The sequence below is a fragment of the Pantherophis guttatus genome, chromosome 1 (genome assembly GCF_059756535.1).
Source record: "Pantherophis guttatus breed Tessera chromosome 1, ASM5975653v1, whole genome shotgun sequence".
Classification (NCBI taxonomy): Eukaryota; Metazoa; Chordata; class Lepidosauria; order Squamata; family Colubridae; genus Pantherophis; species Pantherophis guttatus.
Window position 1 is genome coordinate 96,631,103 of NC_142063.1, and position 27,013 is coordinate 96,658,115.

General features: G+C 37.4%; 1 protein-coding gene and 1 long non-coding RNA gene across 7 annotated transcripts in view; one reads left to right on the forward strand and one right to left on the reverse strand.

The window, feature by feature from the left end:
• Window positions 1–9,856: 9,856 nt before the first annotated feature.
• MICAL2 (microtubule associated monooxygenase, calponin and LIM domain containing 2) overlaps window positions 9,857–27,013 on the reverse strand; it is a 78,291-nt gene continuing 61,134 nt past the window's right edge. The window contains exons 17-26 of one of the 6 annotated variants that reach the window (XM_087878689.1): window positions 24,713–24,823; window positions 24,046–24,255; window positions 23,107–23,208; window positions 22,629–22,718; window positions 21,483–21,590; window positions 19,270–19,456; window positions 18,136–18,212; window positions 16,536–16,635; window positions 12,212–12,264; window positions 9,857–10,072 (exon numbers count right to left, since the gene is read on the reverse strand). In XM_087878689.1, coding sequence (XP_087734815.1) covers window positions 12,224–12,264; window positions 16,536–16,635; window positions 18,136–18,212; window positions 19,270–19,456; window positions 21,483–21,590; window positions 22,629–22,718; window positions 23,107–23,208; window positions 24,046–24,255; window positions 24,713–24,823 — 1,026 coding nt within the window. In that variant the 3' untranslated portion in view covers window positions 9,857–10,072; window positions 12,212–12,223. Of the gene's footprint in view, window positions 10,073–12,211; window positions 12,265–15,639; window positions 16,636–18,135; window positions 18,213–19,269; window positions 19,457–21,482; window positions 21,591–22,628; window positions 22,755–23,106; window positions 23,209–24,045; window positions 24,307–24,712; window positions 24,824–27,013 lie in introns of those variants that run through there. The other 5 variants (XM_034417101.3, XM_087878683.1, XM_087878676.1 and 2 more) reach the window with 5 other exon arrangements.
• Window positions 11,696–27,013, forward strand: part of LOC148116488 (uncharacterized) — a 36,687-nt gene continuing 21,369 nt past the window's right edge. Inside the window, exon 1 of the long non-coding RNA XR_015729890.1 lies at window positions 11,696–12,045. This is a non-coding gene — a long non-coding RNA (uncharacterized LOC148116488). The remainder of the gene's footprint in view (window positions 12,046–27,013) is intronic.

The window sequence follows — 27,013 nt, forward strand, 5'->3', positions numbered from 1 at the left end:
GGTTGAACTCATAATATCCTGCAGAAATATTAAAGGACAAAGATTATTTAAAGAATAATTTTTGCTTAATATTGTACAGAGGCAAAAGAAATCACACCAAACTACCGAACAGTATGTTTACCCATACTCTTCCAGAGAGCCCCACCGTTCAAAAACTACATCAATATGAAGACATTAGATCAGTGGTGAGTTGCCCCCAGTTCGGACCAGTTCACAAGAACCGGTAGTAAAACTGGTGGGAGGCTCTGCCCACTGCCCCGGATGTCATCATAGGCTATCTGTGCATGCGCACGCGCACGATCCCGTTGCGAACCAGTACTAAAGGTAAGTAGAACCCACCCCTGCATTAGATATTATGGAAATACAGAAAGAAAGATATTTGGGAAACAATCTTCCAAAATTAAGCCAAACAATGGAAGGAAGGAAGGAAGGAAGGAAGGAAGGAAGGAAGGAAGGAAGGAAGGAAGGAAGGGAGGGAGGGAGGGAGGGAGGGAGGGAGGGAGGGAGGGAGGGAGAGGGTGATTGAGTATCTGGTGAGCAGGAAGGAAGTCCTGTGATGCACAGTAAGCACATCACCTTCCTTATTTCCAGCCCTCTGTCTTTCTATGCTTTATGAGGAAGAAAGTTTCCTTCCTCCGCTTTGTTATTGCTTAGGCACATTCCTTTGTCATTAATTTAAAAGAGCTCCATTACCACCTTTTCTAATGACCCTCATTCTATATCAAAGCAAACCCAAAACACTAATTCAAATGCTGTAGGCAGTTTAGATTTCTGTAAGTCATTATGACTAGCAAAGAGAATATAAGTAGATTTTTGTGGTTCGCTAACTTTGAGATGCCATTTGGGTGCCTCAAGCTAGGTGTTCATTATGCAATTGTCCTGTTCATTTATATAATTTAATTTGGGAAGTGAGGGATGGGTTGACTAAGTATCATATTCTTCTGCTTGTGACTGTCTTAGTCTTCCATATTCTCTATTGCTTGAATATTCTTTATTCTTTCTTTTTTTTAAAAAAAGGAAACTCTGAATCTGTGCAATTTTCTGACTAACAACATTAGTTGCAGCAGGCTTATGAGGCTGGGTGTGGGATGACAGAATGTAATGGTTTGTGTATAATTGAGTGTCAAAGGGAATGTGGTGTCTGTACACCTTGAGTGTTTTGAACTCAGTTTACCCTAAAGAGGTTCATTGGAGCACCACTGTATTTCTGTTGCTAATACACAAATCTTCTTTGTGTAGTTAAATAAAACCCAAGCATATCCACCCGTAACAAATCATAGCAAAGCATTTCCTTATACAGAAGACTGTACTTGGAAACATTAAAACATACCCTATATATTATTCTGATCAAAAAGTGATGTTTATATTTTACTTCACCAGAACTTAACTTCATGAATCTCCTATAAAGGCATTTTAGTACTGTGAAGGATTGCAGAGATTAAGGTGCTATATTCCCCCAAATTTGCAAGCCATTTCTAATGTAGAGGAGAGACCAGAGAGAAATAAAGAGATTTTGAGGGGGAAATCACATTCTACTGACATCAAAATGCATAAGTTATCTGAAACAGCCTCCAGGGGCACAATGTCCTCACACCCAGAAATTCCTCAAAATCTGCATGAAGAATGATTGATGAGGAAAAGTTCCTGATCTCTCTCTCTCTCTCTCTCTCTCTCTCTCTCCCTCCCTCCCTCTCTCTCTTCTCTCTCTCTCTCTCTCTCTCGCTGTTGTCCATTCGCATCACCCAAACTCTCCTAGTAGAACACAATGCCATGAAAGAAGCCAATCCCACAAGTGACTTAAGCATTAGGAGGATTGAATTCCACACATTGGAGAACATTGGTACATGTTCTAAAAATTCCTTTTTTTACATTTTCTTTAGCCAAAATCTACTCTGAAACTAAAAACAGATTGCAGGTCTGCTCTCTTGAATGTTCCAACCCTTGTCACCTGGTGATACCTTAAATCTGGAAAAGGGATACCAGAAAGACTCTTCTCTGTGAGACAACTGGCTCCACAGGGAGCCTCTGGGTGAGATTCAGGAAATGGTTATTAGCTATCAAAGCCCTTTGTGGCATGTGGCCAGCCAGGCTATTTGTCTCCATTTTTTGTGGAAAACTTCATCAGATTTGTCAGGGACAGCATGCTCCAGATGACTTCTGTCAATGTCATCTTGCTGGAGTAGGAGTCGTGCCTTCCCTGTGGTGGTGCCTGCTCCAGAGTGCAGCCTCCCTCCAGAAATCCAGATGGCCCTAACCCTATTAACGCTCATAAAGGAAATTAAAACCTGGCTGTTTCCCCAGGCATTTGGATTGTTAAATGAGCTTTGCTATGAGTTGGCTGATTGATTTTATTGCTCTGGTAAATTTGGAGTTATTTTTCTTGATCCTGGACTTTGGTTATGTGGATTATTGGCTCTTTAATGTTCTTGTTTCTTGTTTTTAATTATTTATAAACTGTCCAGAGTCATTGCTATGAACAGCCCTGTCTGTCTGAATGTACATTCATCCATCTGATCAATCTTCTCATGCATTAAGAAGCAAATTATTTTTTAAAATTGCATAGCCCATTCTGCTCAATTAACATTGCAAAGAGAACTAGAGAATCCAAAGAAGGTATTTGGCAAGCCAAGAAATCTTTCAGCTTTCTTGGAATTGAAACGAAGCAGTGACAAAGTAGCTGTTGGGTTTCTGTGAACATTGCCTTGCAGCCAACTTCTAAACATTTCCAGTACTTGGGCTTAATTATTAACTATATTTTTGCTGCAACCAAAATAAATCTAGCTAGACAATAGGCACTGGTCCTCCTTACATCCAACTGCTGAAAAGAATATTTCAAATTATACATGTATGCGTGTGATTCACTTCACAATCTGCTCATTGAACAAGCAAAAATGAAAGGCTAAGGCAAAAAATGCCTAGATGGAGAAAGGAATGCCACACCTAAAATTCTTAGGACTTATCTGCCAGTGGAAATTAACGTCAACAATGATGAAAACAAGTTTGGTTCTGCTGAATATTTAAAGTATTCAGCCATTTATTCAAAGCATCCATTATCTATAAAGGAGTTAATTTACTCTACAAATTATCAATTTCCTTTCACTTTCTGGTCAATGAACCTACTACATTAAGAATAGCCAATAATTTGTGGGAGAAATGTTTAATTGGTCCTGGAAAATATAAACAGGTTGTAAAGAATTGGGTTTAATTCTTGTGGAATTAAACATTCCAAAAACACACTCAGTCAGGCACTCCTTTTTTCATCTCTAACTTAGCACTAATATTTAAAATATGGGTCTATAAATCACATGCGTGCATATACCTTTGAAAGAAAATAATATTGAAATGGATTTAGTCAATTTTCCTATTAAATATCAAAGTTGTATCTGAAACCAACCAACCAACCAAGATAAATATAATATATCTGATTATGAGCAACCAGCATAATGACAATATATCTCCACCTCCCACATTTGGGTCAGATATACAATTCCTAAAATGCAGTTGTGACATTTTCCATAATCTTTCTCTTTTGACTCATCCTTTGGAGATCCCATATTGTTGAATAAAAACAAGAAATTTTTGGCTGGACAACTCAAAAAGAAAGGATTGTATGTTGATCAATCACCAATTACTGTATTTCCATGTAAGCTAACATGAAATTGAATTCCTTCAAAACGCACAGTTTTGATACACCTACCACTTGAGGTATTATCTTTCTTCCAGCCTTAGTCACACCGTTTCATTTACAGAATTTTAAAAGAGGCCAGATACTGTTTATTTCCATAAGTATTTTTCTTCTGCATTCCTAACACAATTTCCTTTCTTTTTTTAATGAAAGAAATTATCTATCATCATGCTTTTGTTCTGGAGCCTGGCTTCATTTCCTATTGTGTAATTTGGGTAGAAGTAACCTTGAAATGTGAGACATGCCATAAAGATCTCAATGCCCGTAATTAAAGATGTTATGATCATCTGCTGGTATTTTAAACAACAAATTAAGTAAGTTGTGGACTCTGGAAATTGAAATTCCAAAGCAGCCCAAGCTCTTATCCAGGGCTAAATTAGCAGCCATGGAAACAGCTAACATGGAAGACTAGTTGGTTTGTGTAGCTTTGGTTTGTGTAGCTTTGGTTTCTTCTCTCAAGTGCATCTCTGACATCTCTTTAGAAAAACTTTTGGGATAGTTTCTGCATGTCTTCTTGTAGTTAGACATTGCCCTTCTCCTTGCTTCGTAATTTGTAGAAGCTAAACTGCATGCTTACTTAATGCTTGTCTTTAACTGCATTTGAAATGGTTCCAAGCTAGCAATAGTGCTGCAGAAGCATCTGCTTTGTTTTTTTTTTTACTTCAAACAAATATAAAATTTGGTTTTTTAACTTTAGAAATGTTTATGCAAGTAGTGAATTAGTATCCATAGGCTGCTGTAAAATCCTGTCCTACCATGCTATTCAAAGATCATGTTATTAACAAGGTGTGGGCAACATTATTTGCATACTGTTGGTTTTATCTTGATGTTCTCCAGCTTGTACTCTGTATCCAAACGTAACTCATATTTTTACAACAGAATATACAATTCTCAAGATTCTACTTCAACTAATTGCAAGTTTTCTAAAAATACAATGCTGTTTTTCTTCCCTTGCTCCCTCCCTCAAATGGCCAGAAATGGAGTTGCCTCCTTTCCCTTAAAAAGCTCACCTGATAGAGGTATCTTCTTGCTCCTTTTTGAATCTTTAGCATATGATTTTCATTCTTTTCTCTATGAACATTTTGGGATGAGTTCCCCGCATACACGATTGTGAACAACCATTTAATCTTGCATATAAGAATGGCAAAATCTAATTTGTCTACTAAAAATAACTTGGTTTTTTTCCCCTAAAAGTTCACATTTTAGAAATGTGTCATTACTTTCCAGACATATATATATATGATCTTATGCTTGCCTTCTTAGATCTTATCTGTTAGATTTATGTAGAAAATTCAGTTGTAAAATACATACTGGTAGAACTATATTCTTCACTTTAGCAAGAACATGCGAATATATGCTAATGGATAATATAATAAAAATCATCCAAATAATGCTTGGCCTTCTTTCTTCTTTCAGTCAAAATTCTGATGGAGAAATCTCATTCCAGCAGAATTTTCTTTAAGTCTATGACAACTTGGTGACACAACCACTAGCCCAACATAATGGGGATGTCTAGCTAGAACTCTCTGCAGCAGAATTCAAGTAACATGGCAGTGGGATCAAAGAATATAATAGCTTCGGACCTCTAGCAACACATGTTTTAAATATCTTGATAAATACGTTATAAAGATAAATGCCTTTAGTTAGCTTTTCACTACTATAGTTAGCTGGAAACTACTATAAACTGGGCACATTGTGATAAATGCAGAAAGGACATTGAATCTAATTTTCATTTGATTTCTCTCAGAGACTTATACTTTTGCTAGAATTCTAGTTCTCTACATCATATGCTTTCATATTGTTTTTAAAGTATGTCCCAAAATGCATACCCAAATCAGTAATTTACCCAAACCAGTATAGGCTGCCAGCCCATATTTGCCAGGCAGGCATGTTTGCTCTATAATATTGGCCTGTCGTGCAAAAATGGAAAGAGGAGTTCCCTCTAAGCGGTTTACAGAGCGGTTTACAGAGTCAGCATATTGCCCCCAACAATTTGGGTCCCCATTTTACTCATCTTGGAAGGATGAAAGGCGGAGTCAACATTGAGCTAGTGAGATTTCAACTGCCAAATTGCAGGCAGCCAGCAGTCAGCAGCCTGCAGTATTGAACTCTAACCACTGCACCACCGTGGCTCATGATATGAAATACCCTCAATTGGTGCCATGTAGCAGTGGCCTATCAAAAAACTATTTGGCATGTCTTACAAACTCTAGTCTCCTCAGCAAGTTGATATAAATTCAGGAAAAACTGTCCCTTGAAAATGTGACCCAGATATCTGTTATGACTGAAAATTTGATCAGTATAGTATACTGGGGCCTTTTCATATTGCAGAAAATCTGGTTACCTCAGGTGGGTAGGAACAGATATGCTTCACACATTAATTAAATCTATTTTGATGTTTGATGCAACTAAAGCAACCATCCCATACATTGGATAAGAATTATGGACCTTCTAGCTCCAACAAATCTGGAGGTCACCAGGTTTGAAGAATGCTAATCAAAAGTTAATGTTGTCTTCCATTAAATGCAACTTTAGTCTGATCCTAGAAAAGACATTGGCTGGAATGTTGAAAAACATTTTGCAATAAGCTCTATCTCATGTACAGTATTCCATGTAATCAGCCCAGGGGAGAATCTCAGTCTTAGCTTCTTTGTGAACAATACAAATGGCAGTAACATGACATACGGTACTTTCATCTGTTAAGAATCACAGACTGTAAAACATATGTTAGCACATCAAAACCTTGCAGAGAAATATTCATCAAGATAAAGCCCATTTGATAGTATTTAAACTTAATTAGTTAGCCAAGATCACCCCCTCCTACCCCCTTACAACACGCTAGAAGGCAGAACTCGCTGAATACAAAAATATAGGAACATCTAAAATGTGTGTGAGAATTAAAAGTGTGCTATTAGAAATATAAATAGTCCTCAACGTATGACTACAATTGAGCCCAATATTTCTGTGAAACATTTGTTGGGTGAATTTTGCCCTATTTTATGACCTTTCTTGTCCCAGTTGTTAAGTCAATCTGGCTTCCTCATTGACTTTGCTTGTAAGAAGGACGCAAAAGGTGATTATATCACCCCAGGACACTGCAACGGTCATAATTATGAGTCAGTTGTCAAGTTGTCCGAATTTTGATCACATGACCATGGGCAAGCTGCAATGGTTGTAAGTGTGAAAAATGGTCATAAGTCACTTTTTTCAGTGCCGTTGCAGCTTTGAAAGGTCACTAAATGAACTGTTATAAGTCAAGGACTACCTGTTAACTCTTATATGATTTGGAAGTGTGTTAGAACCACCTTTTGTTAAAAAATAAAATATGAGACTCAAGAAGTTTGGGGTGTTCTAAATAATATTCTCAAACTGGCCTGCTGAGAGAGAAAATGAACAACATTATATGGTTCTCAAATAATAAATACAGGCTGCAGAATAATACAAATGTAATAGAAAGTGCTTGTTAGAATAACTTTTATCAAATCAAATATAACAGGCAATTATTACTTTAGGTCAAGAAGTTGTTATTTTAATGTTTCATGATAAACTATTAAGATCACCTTTCTGGCTCTTTCAGACACCAAATAGCAGGATATAAATACAGTAATAAATAGGGATTTGCAACATTTAACAGTATTACCACTAATGGTAGATATCCCAATTGAACATACTAGCAGTTTATTGTTAAAATATAAAGAGAATCCTTCCCAAATTGTAAGTCACTTCCGACAATCCAAGGCAAAATATGGTTGTATGTTTATATAACCAAAGGTTTAAGGGTGGAGATGTTAAGGTTGGGTTGGAAAAAGGGGAAATAAAGTCATTGTGGAAAGAAATCCAATATACACCGGAATTATTTTCTCTACAGTGTGGTCTAATTCAGGAAAAACAATACCTAAGAGATAAAAACTTATGAATGTTTTGACAAAAAATTGATTACATTAAAAAAAGTTAAAGTTCTCCAGATGTTTAACCACTCTGTGTTGCCCTTGCACAGCTGATTCAAATAAAAGGGCTGGCACTGCACCTAGCAAAGCTTTGTAGTCCTGCAGAGTCCTGGGAATGGAGGCTTATTGAAAGAAAAAAACAAGAAAGTCTTCAAAAGAAAAAAGCAAGAAAGTCCAGTTGCCTCCAGAAAAAGCACCTTTGGGACAACCATGACCTGGATGACTGAGAACCTCTACACACTTTTAGGCTATTGAAAGGTTTGAACAAACAAGGAAGATCTCTGAGTAAGTACTGTACGAAACTGGAGCTCTTCTAATTAATACTGTTATATGGGCACTGTTTTAAGTACTTTAGTAAGTCAGTAAGTGCAGGGCAAGAGATGGCAGGTTCCCTTCCTCCCCTAGAATGAATCAGGGATCATGATGAACTTACTCAAAGGGACGAGCAGCTCCTGTAAGCTTAATGTTTAACTTTCCTCAACATTACCGTTTTGTAGACAAAGGAATGCTCTGGTCACCCATTTTGCTTCTCAAAATAAAGTTTGGGGAAGATAAGACACTCTTAGTCTAATTTCTTTTACTTTGTTGGCTGATGTGAAAATGAGACACTCAATTACTAGTGATTATCTGAGCAATGATTGGCTAAGAAATCTCAGCACTTCTTTCTGGCAGAAAGGGACTGTTATGTTTGGACTACAGCAGGGGTGTTAAACTCAAGGCCTGTGGGCCGAATTTGGTCTGCGGGGTGCTTAGATCTGGCCTGTAGGGCTACCCTGGAAACAGCGAAGGACTGGCCCACGGTGCTTCTGCCAGAGAAAATGGAGCTCGGGAAGGTTGCGTGCTGCCCTCCCAAACTCTGTTTTTGCTGAGGGTTGGAGGAGGCTGTCGCAGCTGAAAACAGAGCTCGGGAACCCGTTTTCACTGGCAGAGTGCTTGGGCCACCACCTACACCCCGACATGAGTGATGTTGATCTGGCCACGCCCACCCTGGCCACACACCCCCAGCCCCCCCAAGGTCAAACACAACCCTGATGTGGCCCTCAATGAAATCAAGTTTCACACTGCTGTGCTACAGGTTTGAAATACAGAAGTGCCTTTAGCATCATGTTGACTAAAATTATGAAAACCTGATACCCAAATTCTCCTTTGTTTTAGTTCTACAGTCAGAAGACTAGATTTCTGAATTGTGGGTCATTTGCTTAATTGATCATGAGAATCTGAGCCCTTTGAGCCTTAGTTTCTCAAACACATTTTCTGCTTCTTAAACACAGTAAAAACTTTATTAGTGCTTATAGTTGCAATTGAAACTAATCAAATTCTCTCATAGCTAAACATGGCAGTCTGAAGCTTTCATGATCTATTTTTTTTAAAAAAACTTTATTTTGAATAAAGGAAAAAGAGATCCATTTAGTGAAAGTGAAAAGTTAGAAATGTTACCAAAGCCACAATTTCTCAAGATTCAGATGAGAATCTGCTAAAATTTGTCAGAGTATATTCTATAATTACACTAAAGGCTTCCATTTCCAGATTAGGAAGAAAGTGCCATAGGATAGGTTTGAGCACAACATTGTAAAATGTTACTACTCATACAACAACAAGGTCTGCAAATATCAGCACACCCACCAGATGGCAGGGTTTTGTGGCTTCTTTCTGCCATCTAGTGGTTGCAAAATTTTTGTAGCACATACAGGTAGTCTTCGACTTACGACCACAATTGAGCCCAACATTTGTGTTGTTAAATGAGACATTTGTTAAGTGAGTTTTGCCCGATTTTTCTTGCCACCGTTGTTAAGTGAATCACTACAGTTGATAAATTAGTAACCTGATTGTTAAGTGAATCAGCCTTCCCCACTGACTTTGTCAGAAAGACGCATGACCCTCGGATGCAGCAAGGGTCATAAATATGAAACAGTTGCCAAGCATCTGAATTTTGATCACATCATCATGGGTATGCTGCAAAGGTCGTAACTATGAAAAATGCTCATAAGTCACATTTTTCAGTACCGTTGTAACTTTGAACGGTCACTAAATGAGCTGTTTTAAGTCGAGGACTGCCTGTATTTTGTAGTCATTTGGCAACATTTTAAATGTCTTTCAGGAGCATAATAAGAAAGCCCACGCCCACGAGTGTAAGAAGCATTGTACCAAAACCAGAAAATCAGCAAAGGTGAAACTGTCTGTCTCCAATGCAGTTTGTTAAAAAGGAAGAAAAGATGCAACTGTATTTAGGAGAACTGAATTTATTTCTTAACAGTCACATTAGAAAGTTAAACATTAAATCTGTGCAAAATACAAATTTCCATGTGAAATTTTTATATACATTTTTTTTAAAAAAAAGAACACTCTAACAAAAATGCTTAATTAAGTTCCAGAAACATTTTAAGTGACAAGGAGTAGAGGAAGAGAATTCCCACTGGTATTGTTTAAGAGATGAGTAGATCTGCAATAGAAATAAGTAAAGCAAAGAGAAAATTTTCATTCAGATGTCCCCCGTACCCCAAACATGCAGAGAATTTTTGTTAATCACAGCAAAAAAAAAAAAAAAAAAAAAGACTACCATTCTGTTAGGGCACATCTGCATCCTTTCCTAATCTTTCCTTTGGGAATCGAAAAGAAGAATCTTTCTCAGATCCTATTTAAAAGCCTTCACTGTTATTTTTTAAAAGTATCTTTTTTTTAACATGCTGCGGAGTCCCTAAATCCTTCAAAGTGGGAACTAAAGCAACCAGTATAACTCGTAGAAGACTGAGGGTCAGCATATTTAAGAACAGAATTATGGTTTCTCTATGTGCTAAACTTTGGGTAATTCCCGATTCGTTACAAAACATTAAGCAGAAATTGATCATTAAAAACCAGCAAAACTGTACATTTTTAACAAAATCCAAGTTGAATATTGTTCTGCAGCATCAAAGTAAGCAGGAAGAATGATATAAATTTCTAAAAATTCTGAAGCCAAGAAAAACGGATTTTGTTTAGCATACTTAAGAGACTAAAATCATTTTGTTACTTTGGGTAATAGGAACATGAAACATAGTTGGATGAGTAAGAATTTTAATAGCATATGATTGAGTTTGGGAATTTCTATTCAGAAAGTATCAACTAAGTCAACTGCAGTGCTCTTTTTCTTAGCTTCTTTGTTGTAGCCGGTCTGTCTTGATTTTAGGGTTAGTTTTAAAATTTTAATATTGATTTTAATTGACAAGTTTTAAATTATGGGCCAAATTTATAAATTATTTTAACTTTATTTTTAACTGTGATGTTTTGTATAGATGTTTTTATCTTGGCTGTTCACCGCTCTGAGTCCGAAAGGAGAAGGGCGGTATAGAAATTTGAATAAAGTAAAGTAAAGTACTATCCATTACTTTTATGAATCATAAAATCAGACTGATTCCTTCCAATTCCAGAATATTTAGAATTATTCTCCCCCTGAACAAGCAGAGAAATTCCTATTTCTACTCTCAACTACCAATAATTAAAATAAACCTGGTGTAAATTATCCAGCTCTGATCCATCCTTTCAGACTTAATAAGGCTGGCAGAAGGACAGAAAAAAGCCAATTATAAACAAGAGAACCCACTAGCAAAGGGCAGAATTCTTCTACCTTTTCTTATGAAAATAGCCTTGTCTCCTAGAGGGAAAACACACATTGCAAATACAGTTTCTCCTCAGGATAGGAATGATAATAATTCTGCATAGAACGTCTTTCTGTTTCAATGTTCTGAGAGACCATTTTGAAAAAAAGTAAAGTAATATACCACCCTAAGTACTGTATTTGGTGTTTAAAATACGTTTCATAATAGCGTTCTCAATTCTTAGACTAAGAATCTTAGTGAAAAGAAGATGAAACAAGTTTGGGAGGAGGAATACATGGGAGTGGGAGGAGAGGAGACTGTTCTGTCTGTTTTGTCCTTCAGGGCCTTTACATTTACAAGCAAAAGCTTGCAAAATATGTAAATTATGCTGATGTCACAGCAACATGAATCTGCGTTTCAGATAAATGCATTAAAATCCCTTAAGGAATGAAATCTGTGTCTTTCAGTTTCCGGACTTTACTTAAATCTTTGTATTTGTACCAATTGAATGTTAAGAAACAATCAGGGATTCATGTTTTAAGATTACTTTCTATATAGTTATTGCTAAAGTGATTTGTAAAACTAAAAGGCCATTCCCCTGATCCCCTAATATTTACTAGACCAACAGCTACAGTTTAAGGAGATGCAGGTGCCTGAGCAAAACTTTAATTATTGCAAAGAAGGAATTAAAAACCTCATAGAAATGCCTTATGATTTAATTTGAATAATTTCTTTTTAAAAAATAAGTTTGGAACGCGTGCAAAGATAAGAGCTACAATGCAGAGAGGAAACACTTGGAAAGAAGCAAGCCAGAAGTTTTGACTGTCAGCTACAAATCAGGGTAAGTGACCATGCAGATTCTTATTTTGTATTTAGCACGCGCGCACACACACACAAACACACACACACACACACATACACCTCTAGTATGTTTAAACGCTAGTAGGGAGTATTAGGCATTCATCGCAACATGGAAAAAAAGGAAGCATAGACAATAATAATCTTACACCAGAAATGGTTCAGCCAGTGAGGGGCTGTAGCACTGGAATGTTGAAATGAACTAAAGACAATGTAAAATATTGGAAAAAGAAAGTAGTCAGAACAAGCTAACTGTAAATCTTTGGTTACATAGCACTAGATACATTGCACTGATACCGTAAAATAGAACAAATGAACAGTAATTCTTCTTTCTGATCAGCCAAAAATATTAAATAACCACATTTATTAAATTTCAAGTATCAAATAATAGTAGCTATCAAAGACTGTGAAATGGCAACGGACTTCAAACGATCGATTTCGAATATGACTAAGCCAAAATAAATGATTCTGCATTTATCTGAGACTGAATTTGGATTTACATGTACAATATATTGGTCACATCTTCTTTTTTAACCCCAAAGCCACCTCTAAAGCTTTTCTAAGAAACCTTCATTTAATGTGCAAAGGACAAGGAAGTAACAAAATACCGTAGCCAAATAGAACATAGTTATTTGTGTACATGTGACTGGACATAACTCAAAAGAAAATTCTGGCCTTTTTACAGTGATCAAACACACCTTCGGAAATGGTTGGATAATAAGTCCCCCTTGGAGTGAGATAAACAACTGGATAAACAAAACTGTATTGTGTAATGATTATCAGTGGCTTCAAATAATATAAATGGACCCTCCTTTTCTATGCATTGCATTCAGACTATTAGATAATACCGGAAGTGTTTGAAGAGTTTCATTTGTGATAAATTTTTGATACACAAATCAGTTGAAGTTGTAAGACCATGTTTCCCCGAAAATAAGACCCTGTCTTATATTTTTTTGAACCCTGAAATAAGAGTTTGGCCTTACTGCCATGCGCTAAAAAGCCCGATTGGGCTTATTATCAGGGGATGTCTTATTTTGGGGGAAACAGGGTAATTAATGATTGTGCAACTAACAAGTCAAATTATAGGCAAATAAAATATGAACATAATTTAATAAGGTTGAAATTATTTTTTTTTCAATGTAAGATACACTGAAGCAAGCAGTGCAAAACGTATTTGTGTTCTCTTACTTCTTCACCCTTGAAGTTGCCCTAAAATAATTCATAGCAGAGAGCTAAATTTTATTCAGGTTCAACTTGTGATATGGACTGCAGAGTTGTATCCATTAGCCAGCACAAGATGCTGCTAGATCAAATTTCCCTTCTCTTACATCTTCTTAGAATTGGAAACTCTGAAAAAGGCATGGGGTGGGGGGGTGGACACCGAAAACTGTTGCATAAGCAGAAACTATGTGCTAGGGAGACCTTGAAATAACTACAGAGGTTTTTATGGGGGATGGGGAAGGGTGGGTTCACACGTTTAGAGCTTGCCCATCATAAATTGATAAATGGGAGGGCTGCAAATTTTCAAGGGCAGGAGGAGAAATAATATACAGACAGCTGGGGAAACATGACTGGGGAGAAGAGGAAAGCCAAGCAGAAAGGCAAGGCAGGAAGATCATGCTCAGATAGGCAGATTAGGGGTGAGGAGTGGGGAGCCTTGATTTTACTAACTGGGAGGAAAAAGGCAGGCTTGCCCAGAGCCAGGCTCAAAGCCATGGTGGGCAAGATGAAGGTCCCAGAAAATTGGTCTTGCAGGAGAGCACTTTGGAAACATAGGGTGCCTCAGTAAGTGGCCTTTCGCTTTGGAAACATAGGGTGCCTCAGTAAGTGGCCTATATGGTAGGCTGCTCTCTTCTTGAAGAATATCAAGAAAAACATGGCAATCAGGGGAAAAGGGAATTCAGTAATGCAGCTGCTGGTATGTTGAGACAGACTAAGACTCAAATTTGTAATCCCAGACAAACCTGAATTGTTGTCAAATACCATCTTACTCTGCCTGGGCAAATCAGTGGCCACACCATAGGCAGTACAATTGTATGGCAAGAGGGGATAGTAGAGTAGTCTCAAGAAACTAGTCATGCGAGAGTAGGAAATACTGTTTACAGCTTCCCTACCTCTGCTGCTCATCACTGCAGAAGAGAGGTGACCAGAAAGCCTTGATCCCAGGTCCAAGGGATAGAGGATGGAGATCCAACAAGCCTTTCCATTGTTAAAAGAAGCCTTGTTTATTGGTACAGCAGTACTCTGAGTTTCCACAGTCCACACTGGCTTCTGATAATTTAGCTCCTTTTTCCACCCTGTTCTTCCCTGGATCTAGTCCCTTGCTCCATGGTCTCATCTGTCAGATGATGCACATTCGGGCATGCTTCTTAGGAATTGAGCACCTAAAAGCACCATTGTGCCTAGACAAGCTAGCAGTAGAACTGAATTCTCAGTGGGTTCTGGCTTTCTGTGTACCTAATGGCACAATTACTATTAATAGCGAGGAGGAACTCATTGGTTTTATTCATGGAGGGGTGTCACACAAATCCCTTTACTATTTCAGAGGGTTCACAATATCACAGCATTTGAATTGGACCACCTAAAATTCTTATATGCAAGCAAATCATTAACAGAGCAAATATTAGCCCTCTTTTAAAAATAATTTTAAAAGCCTCTTTTCATCATCATTGTTCATTTAATTAAAGATTATTGTCATGTACTGTGCTTAACACTACATCTCTCCATTCCAATGAAACAAATAGGACAATTTTCCAAGTAGGAATCCATGAGACTAAAGGTGAAAATAGAACAGCATGTATATTTAAGAATAATTCCAATGTACCAGTTAATCCTTTAACAGGCTAGCTCTAAATTAAATCTTTATTGATGGGTTTTATGAAGTTGTTTTTATTCTGTTTAATGGTAAATTAAGATTACATTATACAAATAATATTTATGTAATTGAATAGCTGCAGGATGGGTATAGAGAACCAGAGATATATTCCAGGTGAGCTGTTTTTCTATCAGCCAAAAGTCAAATTGGTTTTAATTTCAGGAGCCAACAGCTATGATCATCTGAACTTTTTAAAGAGTGTACAAGCCTCATAATTGGACTTTATTTTTACAGCTATTTCCCAAAACTTTGAAGAAGCACGTATTCTTCAAAGATAAATTAGGGCAATAAGACAGTCAACTAAAAGGATCCTATTAATTATTTATATCTTAAATTTATCCACAGATATGTGGATAAATCTTCTATAATGGCAAAATAAATTTAAGGCCCTATACCTTTTCTCTTTCAGTCAAATGTGGCTTTTATATCAAGTGAATATAATTCTCAGCCATATCCTAATTTCTATGAGACTCTATGGTGTCAAAAAGTTCTATGAAGTCAATAACAGAAACTGAAAAATTCTCCCTCTTTTTCAAATTATTCCATTTTTATACTATTCTGATCTTTACAACTTTGAAAAGATTGACTGAAGAAAAAGTATTCTAACATAGATACATCTTACCTTCCATATCAGCTCTAGATCAACTCTAATATAAATTAACAAAATTGCCCCTTGATTTGAGAAAAAATAAATATAGGCTATTGTTGTACTTTGGTTTATTTTAATTAATTGTCTAATATTTACTCTTTGAATTAATTCATAAATATTACAGAAAATGCCCAGTGTTCACAAAGGGTCTGTCAAAGAGACGTCAAGACAACTATTATGGGCTAAGTATACATTTCAACTTTTTAAAAAAACCTGATGCAGACAGTAGCCCCATAGATAAAGCAAAAGTAGAAAAAGTATGTGCCACATTCAGTTTTCAAAAAAAAACTCCACATAGTAAAAATTTACTATTGCCCTATGTATGAAAGTTCTTCCTTTCACAGTCATTAAAATAAGAATATCAAAATGTAAACATAGAGGAATATCTGTTTTTTAACTAGAAATAGATCCGTCACGTAATTTTTTTAAAAAAATCTATAAAACTATCCTTCATAGCGTCTCCATGGTTGAGAAATGAATTCGGACACTAACATTCATGATCCAATAATCATCATAATAATAAATGAATGATTTTACAATTGCACCATGGAGCTCTGGGCTCATTTAAAGCACCTACTGAATTGAAATATTTATATTTGTGCAAAACCCCAAAGCTGTTTGTTTTGGAAATCTGAAAGGCACAACCAAGATTCAGAAGAATTTTAAAGCTTGAAAAATTTCTTCACCGATTCAAGCATATCCTCATATGACAACTCCACTTCCCCGTAAAAATTGCCAAGTAACTCCTGAAGCACAAAAAAGAATGGCATGCTAAAGCTTAGGAGTTCATACAAGTAGATATAGTTGTATGCATTGTCCCTGAAATGAAGTCTGGTTGCGTGCAGGAAACCATGCATCCAGTTAGAGAGGCGTCTTGGAAGGTCAAGCAGATCCCTGGTCACCTTAAGAGGCCAGCATAGAGTTTTCCCAAAGAATGAAGGCAGGATACCTGGCGACTGGTCTTCTGAACTGCTACTAGTAGCAAAAGCACTTTCTGAGCTAGTTTCTTCACACATGGGTTCTTGATGCCTCTGAAATCCTGCTTCCTCCTTTAAAGAGAAATAAATTAACAGGATGCTCATCTTCAATATTTCAAATATTAAAAAAACCCATTTATTTATTGTCTACATTTGTGTCCTGCCATGATTCAGAGACTCTCTAGATCAGAGGTGTCAAACTCAATTTCATTGAGGGCCACATCAGGGTTGTGTTTGATCTTGGGGATCTGGATGGGCATGGCCAGCTTGACATCACTCGTGTTGGGGGCACTTGTAGTGGGCGGGCCTGGGGGCATCATTGTCTCCAGAGGAGGAAGGCAAGACCAGGGAGAGCGCCAAACCCTTGTCCTCCAAAGGAGCCTCACTGTCCCTCTGCAATCCTCTCCTGCAACCCTGTGTGTTTCGTCTGCAATGGCCTCCTGCAATCCTTTCCCAGTGAAAATGGAGCTCCTGCAACCCTCTGCCAATGAAAACGGAGCTCCTGAAACCTTCTGCCAATGAAAATGGAACTCGGGACGACCATTTTTGCCTGCAATGGCCTCCTGCAACAGTTTGCCAGCGAAAATGGAACATGGCCCTCCCGAGCTCCATTTTCGCTGGCAGAGGTACCGTGGGCCAGTCCTTTGCTGTTTCCAGGGTGGCCCTGCGTGCCAGATCTAAGCACCCCTTTTGCTGGATCTGGCCCACGGGCCTTGAGTTTGACACCCCTGCTCTAGATTGCAAAATATTTCTTTGCAAGAAGTTTTGGGTAATCTCCAAAATACAATTTACTTTATGTCAGTGCTTCAACTTAGAAAAACATTACCCTGATGGCCAACTAACTCCAAAATAAGTAAGGGAATATTTTCCATTGAGTTCAAGTTATAAACAGATATCAATTTTCAGAATCAAGGTAGACATAAAGGTCATGTCTTATCTCTTTTCCCTCATGTCTCCTTTCAAAAACTAATAAAAAGCCTTAAGGAGGCTGCAAGAAAGATAGAATGCGAATGCAAAGGATTTTTAATACTTTCTCATCTTGATAAACAGAAAAATGGCAGCCCAGGGAAAGAAAACATGTAATTGTGGTTAGTTTCTTCCTTGCTTATCATCATATGCACCATATTTTCCAGTCAAAATTGAAAAGACATTAGAATGTATTTGATATGATTAGGCTAGGAAAATAATGTAGTTGGGCTTGTTAAAATAATGGAACCATCAGAAATCTCATTGGTGCTTTGAAGTCCCAAGAACAATCATTTGCAATTCTTACATATTTCAGCTCCTCCTTTTCTGCATGTGGCACAAAGACATACCTTGATATAAATGTTTTAAAGCTAGGGTGGCCCACAGACTGAACAAAAACATTTCTGAATGTATCAGTTCAATTCTGCTAAGCGAGACAACATTTTGGATATCCAGTGAACACCCCCATGAAGTTCAAATACAAAGGAGTCTCTGTTAGAATAACATAGATGGTTTCCCTTTTATGTATCACTTCCAATGAGCTGGAATTTGTCTCTTTGTAAACTTCCTACTCTCTGTCATACTTTAGTAGAAATATATATATACCTTTATTTCCACTTTCTTCTTTCTGTGCGTATTCTTTGTTTTACATTGTGCAAAATGAAGCTTGCAGTAAAAATTACCTGAAAAATAAAAGGAATGCCGTTAGGTTTTGTCCCTTCCCCAATGCAATCCGCCAGTTAGTAAACCTGACAGATGGAATGAGTAAAAGGTAGTACACCTTCAAATTTAAGTCATTTTAAGTGACTTTGCTGAAAACCTTTTGGAAAGCAGTGGTTTCATTAAAGAAAAGTCATTTATATGAGGAAAGTTTATTACCTTATTCTAGCAACTGAATGGTCTTATCTTGGGATACCGAAGTCTTAGTAAAGCGGCTAAAATACCACATGTGTTATTTTTGCTGTTGATAATGAAGATGCTATCCTTGCTTGATTTCATATAACTCACCCTTTACCATTTAGTTTAATCTTATCTAGGATCATACAATCAAAATATGCTTAGGGTACGTCATCTTAGCCTCAATACATAAATATTTCTGAGGAGTCCTTGATGCTCTCTGAGCTTGGTTGCTTTTTTTTCAGATCTTTCATTACCTAAAATAGGTAGCATCATCCGTGCTAGTCCTACTATCTGACTATATAGTCCTTCTAGTCCTACTATCGAGGGACACGGTGGCTCAGTGGCTAAGATGCTGAGCTTGTCGATCGTAAGGTTGGCAGTTCAGCAGTTCGAATCCCTAGTGCTGCCTCATGGACTGAGCTCCTGTTACTTGTCCCAGCTTCTGCCAACCTAGCAGTTCGAAAGCACGTAAAAAATGCAAGTAGAAAAATAGGGACCACCTTTGGTGGGAAAGTAACAGCATTCCATGTGCCTTTGGTATTTAGTCATGCCGGCCACATGACCACGGAGACGTCTTCGGACAGCGCTGGCTCTTCAGCCTTGAAATGGAGATGAGCACCGCCCCCTAGAGTCGGGAACAACTAGCACGAATGTGTGAGGGGAACCTTTACCTTTACCTTTAGTCCTACTATCAGTGTGACAAGCAGTTTAGATAATGAAACGCCTGCAAGAAAACAACCAAGCTCAGAGAGCACCAAGGACCCCTCATTTCAACCCTGAGCTACAAATATTCTCCTTTATTGATAAATTAAAAAATATTTTATTGTAGATCTGCATTACCTTCTTGTGCATCAAAGGTATATGTAGCTAGGCGGAGAGTGGTCGCACAAATGACACATTTGAAGCATTCTCGGTGGAAGAAGTGGCCTTCCGCGCTCAATTGTTCCATGACATAAACTCTTTTCTTACAGAAATAGCAGGTTTCGCTTCCACCTATTGTCTGAGGAAATTCTCTTTTCAAAGATCCCTATTGAAAAAAGATATATTGGTAATATCTGAAAAGATATATTGGTAATATCTGAATAACGTTTGTATAACTCTTTAATTTCACTACAAAAAAAGTTCTTTCAGAAGGAAAACTAAGAGTTTAATCAAGAACAGCCTCTTCTGAATTGCTTGACGATGGTTTATATTGTTACTTACATATTTTTTAATCAGAACTGTTTTATGTTATTTTGCATTTTCTTGCAGATTAGCTACATTCTGCATCCTGGCAATATACTGTACATTTAAATAGTATATAGGTAGTCCTCAATTTACAACCATTTGTTTAGTGACCATTTGAAATCACGTATGACTATTGTAACATCCCCACATGATCAAAATTTGGACACCTGGGAACTAGTTACATTTATGATGGTTGCAGTGTGCTGGGGGTCAGGTGATCACTTTTTCCAACCTTCTGACAAGCAAAGCCAACGGGGAAGCCAGATACGCTTAACAACTGTGTTACTAATTTAACAACTTCAGTGATTCACTTACTATTGGTGGCAAGAAATGGGGCAAAATTCACTTAACAACAGAAATTTTCAATTGTAGTTGTAAGTCGAGGTTTACCCATAGTGTCATGCATTTAGTGGGCTGTGTTTAGACTGCTACCATATAGAAGTAGTAGTAATTCAGTAGGTCTTATGGCTAAAGGGTGGAGCAGGCTTTCCATATGTGGTGTGAGTGCCCATGTGAAGCTATCTACAGCTAGTGATAAGACCTTGGCAATAGAAGAGCCAAAAGCTCTGGAATTAACTCCTACCAGCAGCCTAATCAGTCTCTTTGGCCAAGAAAAATCTTCAAACATACTTTTATGTTCCCACTTTCTCTCCACAGTAATTTGCTGGCAGATTTTAATTGCTGGTGCCATATTTTATGTATTTTCAGCTACTTCCTGGTTTAATATTTAATGTTTATGATGCTTGTTCATGACACTAGATGGCTTTATTAAGGTAGTATGGTAAAAGATTTTTCAGAATTCATTTATGGTGCTGGTTCTGTAATCAGTTACATCTTCTAATTCTCTTGGATGACGCAGCAACATAAGGTTGCCTTTCACAGCATCTTTGTAGTGCTTGAATGGATGATTATCGAGGTCTCTTTTCAGTCTCCAGTTCACTATAGAACAATTGACAAGGCATACAGTGGTCCATCCATTTTGATGATTTGTCCCACCTACTACTCTGATAATTAGGGACTTAATGCTCATGGATCCACATGATCCAAATCTCCAGATTTGAGACATGGTTTTGTCAACAAATGCCAAGGCTGGAGTGGAGGGCACAAATATGAAATTTCTCCAATTGATTGATGTGTTGTCAGTACCGAGTCCAAGATTCACATTCGTATACGAGAGAAGGAATAATGATAGCTTCTGTAGACTTTCAGCTTTTGTGGAGATATAGACCTTGTGTTGTTAGATCACTCTGTTATGCATTTGGGCAGAGACTGAATGCAGTCAATTTCTTTGTTCAAAGACCCATCACTTGAGATATTTGAAGCTCTTTACATTTGTCTGCTGAGTGTCATCTGCAATGACTTTTGGTTCTATAGGCTGGTATTTGGTATGCTCGTAAAGTACAAAGTACCTAAACATAGCCTGTTTAGGCTATGCTAAAATACAGTTATGTGCTGTATGTTCAACATATTGTATATTAAATAGCTAACTAACCTTCTTCAGGTTTTCCAATATGTTTATAGAAATAGAATTATGCCCCCTTATATACACACAAATCACTACTTTCAATTGTCTTAATGTGCTAGACATAATATCATATCATATCATATCATATCATATCATATCATATCATATGTGACTCAACATAACCAGGGAAACTGCATAATTCAGCATTTTGATGTGCTTTGGAAAAGCCAATACTGTTATCTATAAAAAGGCTCTATTGTTTTCAATCCTTCAAAAATGAATACATTTAATGGATAAGATATTAACATTATCTTCTTCATTATAATGAGTTGCACTCAATTATGTGTGGGGTAAGGCTTACCAATTGCAAAGATGCAGGTAATGGATTAGGCTTGTGATCATTCCTGTATAGATTGACAAGGATTTGTGCTACAGCATCTATTCCATGAGACACCTTCCCTACTGTCATCTAGTATTTAACAAGGCCCGAAGAAGAGGAGAGGAAAGAGAAAAGGTGGAAAATGAAGAAATCTTACCTTAGAAATTACAATTTAAGGAAAAGCAAAGCAAAGAAAAACAGTGAAGCAAAGGTGTACAAGCTTAAAGTAAAAAAGAAGAGAGCTTAATTACGGAATGCCAACCCCACATAAAATCTAAACATTTATCCCTTACTATATAAAATCTAAAATCTGTACAATACCATATGTTGACAATCTGCCACATCTTTAAAATCTAAGATTGTATGAATATCTTAAACAGATGAGTTTGTGTGTATGCATACATTGAAGCACACTCTTCTTGACACAAAAGGCTAGAGCCGTGATGGCAAACCTATGGCACGCGTGCCAGAGGTGGCACTCAGAGACCTCTCTGTGGGCACGCGTGCCATCGCCAGCTGTTCTTCTGGTTTCTGGCATACCAGGTAGGCTTTGCGCATGCCAGAGCACTGGAAACCTGAAGACTAGCTGGCCGGTGCGCATAGTCCAGTGTGCACCCATGCACGCACGCATGGGTGCGCACACGCATGAATTCTGGTTTGGGTACTTGGTGCCGAAAAGGTTCGCCATCATTGAGTTAGAGAATTAAGTGAGAGCTGAATTTAATTCTGAGCAACTTGTTAAATGGCAAATGAAATAATTAAATAATGAAGGTAAAATATTAAAATAATGTTAGTGATAATATTACAGTTGCCAACACATATTCCTTTTGACGTCTCAAAAAGGGGATATACACTCATCCTTCTCCCACTGTTTATAGAGGGGAAAGATACATGATTTCCATTTTTTTCAGTTCAAGTTTTGAAATAGTTTATTTTAAACTATTTTAGTTTAAGGATAAGTCAAGTTCTGGTGCTGTTTTAAAATTCTTTAATACCCATTATTTTAGCCTTTTTTTCAAATGAAATATAGCACACACACACTGTTGTCTTGAAATGTTAGTGAAAGCCAATGGTATGCAGGCTTTTATTGTGACAATGTGAAGCTGAGAGAAACCTGTTAAAAAATACCTTTTCAGAAAGAATAGCAGAGTAAACAGAGTTTATTGATGAAGAGGAAGCAGCTGAATCATGAGATGGCAGGCAAGCGGGAGATGGGAGCTGAGAATGAGAGAGACCTTTAGTAGGAAGTGGATTCTGTGTAAAGCAGAAAGAGGAAAAAATGGTCCCAAATTATTTACCTGCAAATGCATGTTAAAATTATGGAACTTGCCAACATGCATTAAATTACTGAAGAACGTTCTGTTACAGCCAGAAGAAAAAAATATTACAGCCATAAACTAAGACAAACATATCGGGAGGGAAATCGACATGTTGAAATTGGCCCTTATCACTTTGTGACAGATTATGAGCAAATTTTCACGTTTCTTTTTTTTTTTTTTGATCACATTTAATGAAATGAAGCAAAAGAGTTATTAGCCATGAGCTAGCCCTCTTAACCACCAACACAGTTCCTCACCAACTTTGCATTCTCTGCTTATTTATTCACCTTGGGGGTGTCAACACAACCAAACAAGGAGGCCAGATGAGCTGCTTTCTCTTTAATGCTCTTTTTATGAAATTCTCTATTGGCTACGGACTGAGCTTTTTTCTGTGGCAAGAACAGCAAGGAGAGAACAAAAGTTTGAGTTAGGGAGAAAAAGTAGAAATGACAGTACAAAAGGTAGCAGTTTGGAGAAAAGAAGATTAAGTAACAAAGAGAAAGAAGGCACAGAAACCCAAAGCACTGTTATGTATGCATGAAGTTACAGTATCTGGAATAATTAAAGAGGGGGGGGGGAAATCATGTGGGATTCTTTATGGGAAACTTTGTGCCTGATGTCACCTCAGTGTGCATTTTTTCTGGTGCATCTCCCCAGTTGATGAGCTATGCTGCTCTTCCTTTTAAAAACTGCAATGTGCTTTTTTTAAAAAAAAAGACTTTTTCCAGAGATCACATTCCATGAATTGTGTATGCACAGCAATTTCTTAGATATCATGACTGCATCCCTAGTTCCTATAGCCTGACTTTGAGATGTCTGTGTTTTTTTTTTTAAGGGAGCCAAATCTTTGCTTGATAAATGAAATGATCAAATAGCCATGCAGGACTTAAGAAGTAATGGAGACCTTGATAAGCAATTTGGCTTAATTGCTTATTACAACTGTTTTCCCCCACCCCCCACTCCCGAGAAAGAAGGAAGGGAACTTTCTAGTCAAGTTTCTCCCGAGTTTCATTAATCAATTTAAGGTGTGTGCAATGTCAGTGCAATGTAGAAAACAAATTGTAAAAGGATGAGGGATCTGTGAAAGGAACAAAAAGTATGTTTCATGGTGAGAGCAGCTAGGATTCTATTGGTTCAGAACTGTCCTATATGATTGGATGTGTTTTAGCAGCACAGGAAGAAACCAAAAAGGAAAAAAGAAGAGGAAATAGAGGAAAGAACATCACCTGATTAATTTTTTCCTCCACATCCTGAAGGCGCTGAAGCACACCAGAAAGTGCAAGGGCAGCAGGACAGGAAGAGGCAAGAGTTTCAGAGACTCTAGATTTCTGCTCGCTTGGTTCTTTGCATCTCAAAGGCTTGGCCAGTGGTTGCTCATCCGACAAAGGCTGCAAGGGCTTCCTGACAATGCAGTCCATCTTAGCTATGGCCTGAGACTGGGAAACACCACAAAGGAAGCCAGTGGCCTCTCTTCCAACAAAGGATATCTGTTTTGAAATTGGCTAAAATAATCAAAATGTATCCATGCAAACGGGCACCTAATCACCTAAACACAAGGCAAATAATTTATTTGGAACAAAAATTTGTGTTATCAAATAGTCACAAGCAGCACACATCTGATTATTATAAATCAGATTTCCATTGTCCAATTCTATACTAAAACGATCCTTGAAATTATTTTGCTTTTTCTGACATTCACCCAGGATAGGGGATAATGGTGTGAAATTTTGTTAGGAGCCAAGCATTGCTACCTACTATATCACTTCTTCAGTATATTTCACATTGAAATGACTTTCTAATGTTTTGGAATGTATTAATGGGCTTATTGCTAGCATCATCCAATGATGCTCTCCAGCAATCAAAGGTTCCCCTCCCCCCTTGAAGAATGCCTACCTGTTTCTTTGGTGGAGATGGCAGATTATCGGTTGTCTCCTTGGGTTTAGCAAAGCGAGGATTTATAGGAGATTCAGAAGAAAGAAGCAAGCCTGGTCTATTTACCGGCTCCTTAAATTAAAAAAGTGGAGAACAGCCCGAGAAAAGAACATTTTAGAATTAGAACAGAAAGGTAGCATGAAGAAGAAGAAAGAAATTTTAAGAAGAACCACCACCAGCAGCATTTTAAAATCTGTGAAGTTATTATAATTATATTATAATTTCTATTTATTGCAAATTTAATAATATCCTCTAAAATCAGATGGGTACAAACTGGATTGCTAGTTAGCATTAAAAGTTATAGAGTGTAAATTAGGACAGTGGGAAGGAGAAGCTTAATCTTTCTTCTCTACTCAGATCTCAATTAAAATAATTCCCCAAAGCCTCTATTCACATAAATATGAAAGACAATGGAATAAAAGTCTACATAACTAAACAAATTGGAAGCGAATTGTTTTCAAAGCACTTATGTGGAATATTAAATAACAGAACATCATAAATAGGCTCATATGGTACTAATCTACAGGATTTATAAAGAAGATAAGACTGAACTATCAACTGAAAGTCAGCTGAGCAAATCATAAATTGAATTCATAGGTTTTCTGTTGAGCTCACAGTTTGTATAATCTTCATCAATGGTGGAATTCAAAAAATTTTTTACTACCAGTTCTGTGGGCGTGGCTCGGTGGGCGTGGTGTGGCTTGATGGGCATGGCAGAGGAAGGATACTGCAAAATCTCCATTCCCACCCCACTCCAGGGGAAGGGTACTGCAAAATCCCCATTCCTTCACCACTCCTGGGGGAAGGATATTGCAAAAACTCCATTCCCACCCCACTCTGGGGCCAGCCAGAGATGGTATTTTCCGGTTCTCTGAACTACTCAAAATTTCCACTACTGGTTCTCCAGAACCTGTCAGAACCTGCTGATTAGCACCCCTGATCTTCATACTGAAAGCTAAACAGAAACCTAAGCAGACGGAAAATCTGGCCTGTTGCAGGAGTCCCTTGAGTTAGGTGCTATTCAAATATCTAAACTCAGGAAACTTAAAAACATCTAAAGAGAGAGGATAATATTTATAAACTACACACAATAAGCATTGACTCTTTAGACTTTTCACATTGATGGCCATTAGGAAGATCATCACTATCTCTACAATCAAGCCAACTCTGTTTCAAATACGATGACTTTTCTCTACCATATGTAACCAGCATTTATTGTTGGAATAACCAATACATTTGCTTCATTTGAACAATAAATTTTTCAGAATTTTCATTAGTATGAAATGAATCATTAGTCCTTTTGTATAGCAAACTACGATCACAATTGAGCACATCATTGATAGCTTTTCACTAGCCCAATTTTCAAATTATCCTAGAATACTGTGTATGGAAAAATAACCAGGCTGTTAATTTATGTTATGTTTATGTTAATTACTGAGAATATATGTAACCTTTTCAACTGGTGTGGAAACATAAAAATTAATCCATGTAGTTTGAAGAAAAAGGAAGAAATAAACAACGAATAAATAAATGAAAAAGGAAATAAACAATGAATCTCAGTCGCGTTGATTTAGTCATCACTTTCAGCCAGTACCTAACTTAATTGTAACTTTGAAATTTATATTTATTTTTTTGTGCCTTTGAGTCAGTGTCAACTCCTAGAAATTGTCTGGACAAGCTTCTGAAGTTTTCTTGGTAAGATTTTAGAAGTAGTTTGCTTGATTCTTCCTAGAGCTGAGAGTGAGTGATTGAATACAGAACAACAGAGTTGGAAGGGGCCTTGGAGGTCTTCTAGTCCAACCTTTTGTTCAAGAAGCAGCAGGAGTTCAAGCCCTGTACCATATCAGACAAGTCATTGTCCAATCCCTTCTTAAATGGCTCTGGTAATGGAGCACTTGGAAAGCAAGCAGTTCCACTGATTGTCCTAATTGTCAGGAAATTTCTCCTTATTTCTATGTTGGATCTCTTCTTGACTAGTTTCCCCCCTTTAGTTCTTGTCTTGAACTTAGGTGCTTTGGAGAAGAGGTTGTCCCCCTCTTCTCTGTGACAGCCCCTCAAATATTGGAAGACTTATGTCACCCCGGTCCTTCTTTTCATTAGACTACACATCATCAACTCCTACAACTATTCTTATGTTTTAGCTTCCAGTCCTTTAATCATCTTTATTGCTCTTCTCTGCACTATTTTATATAATTGTATACATTGAATTTATGTAGGATGTTTCAAACAAGTGTTTATGCTGGACATTTAAGACTCTGACCA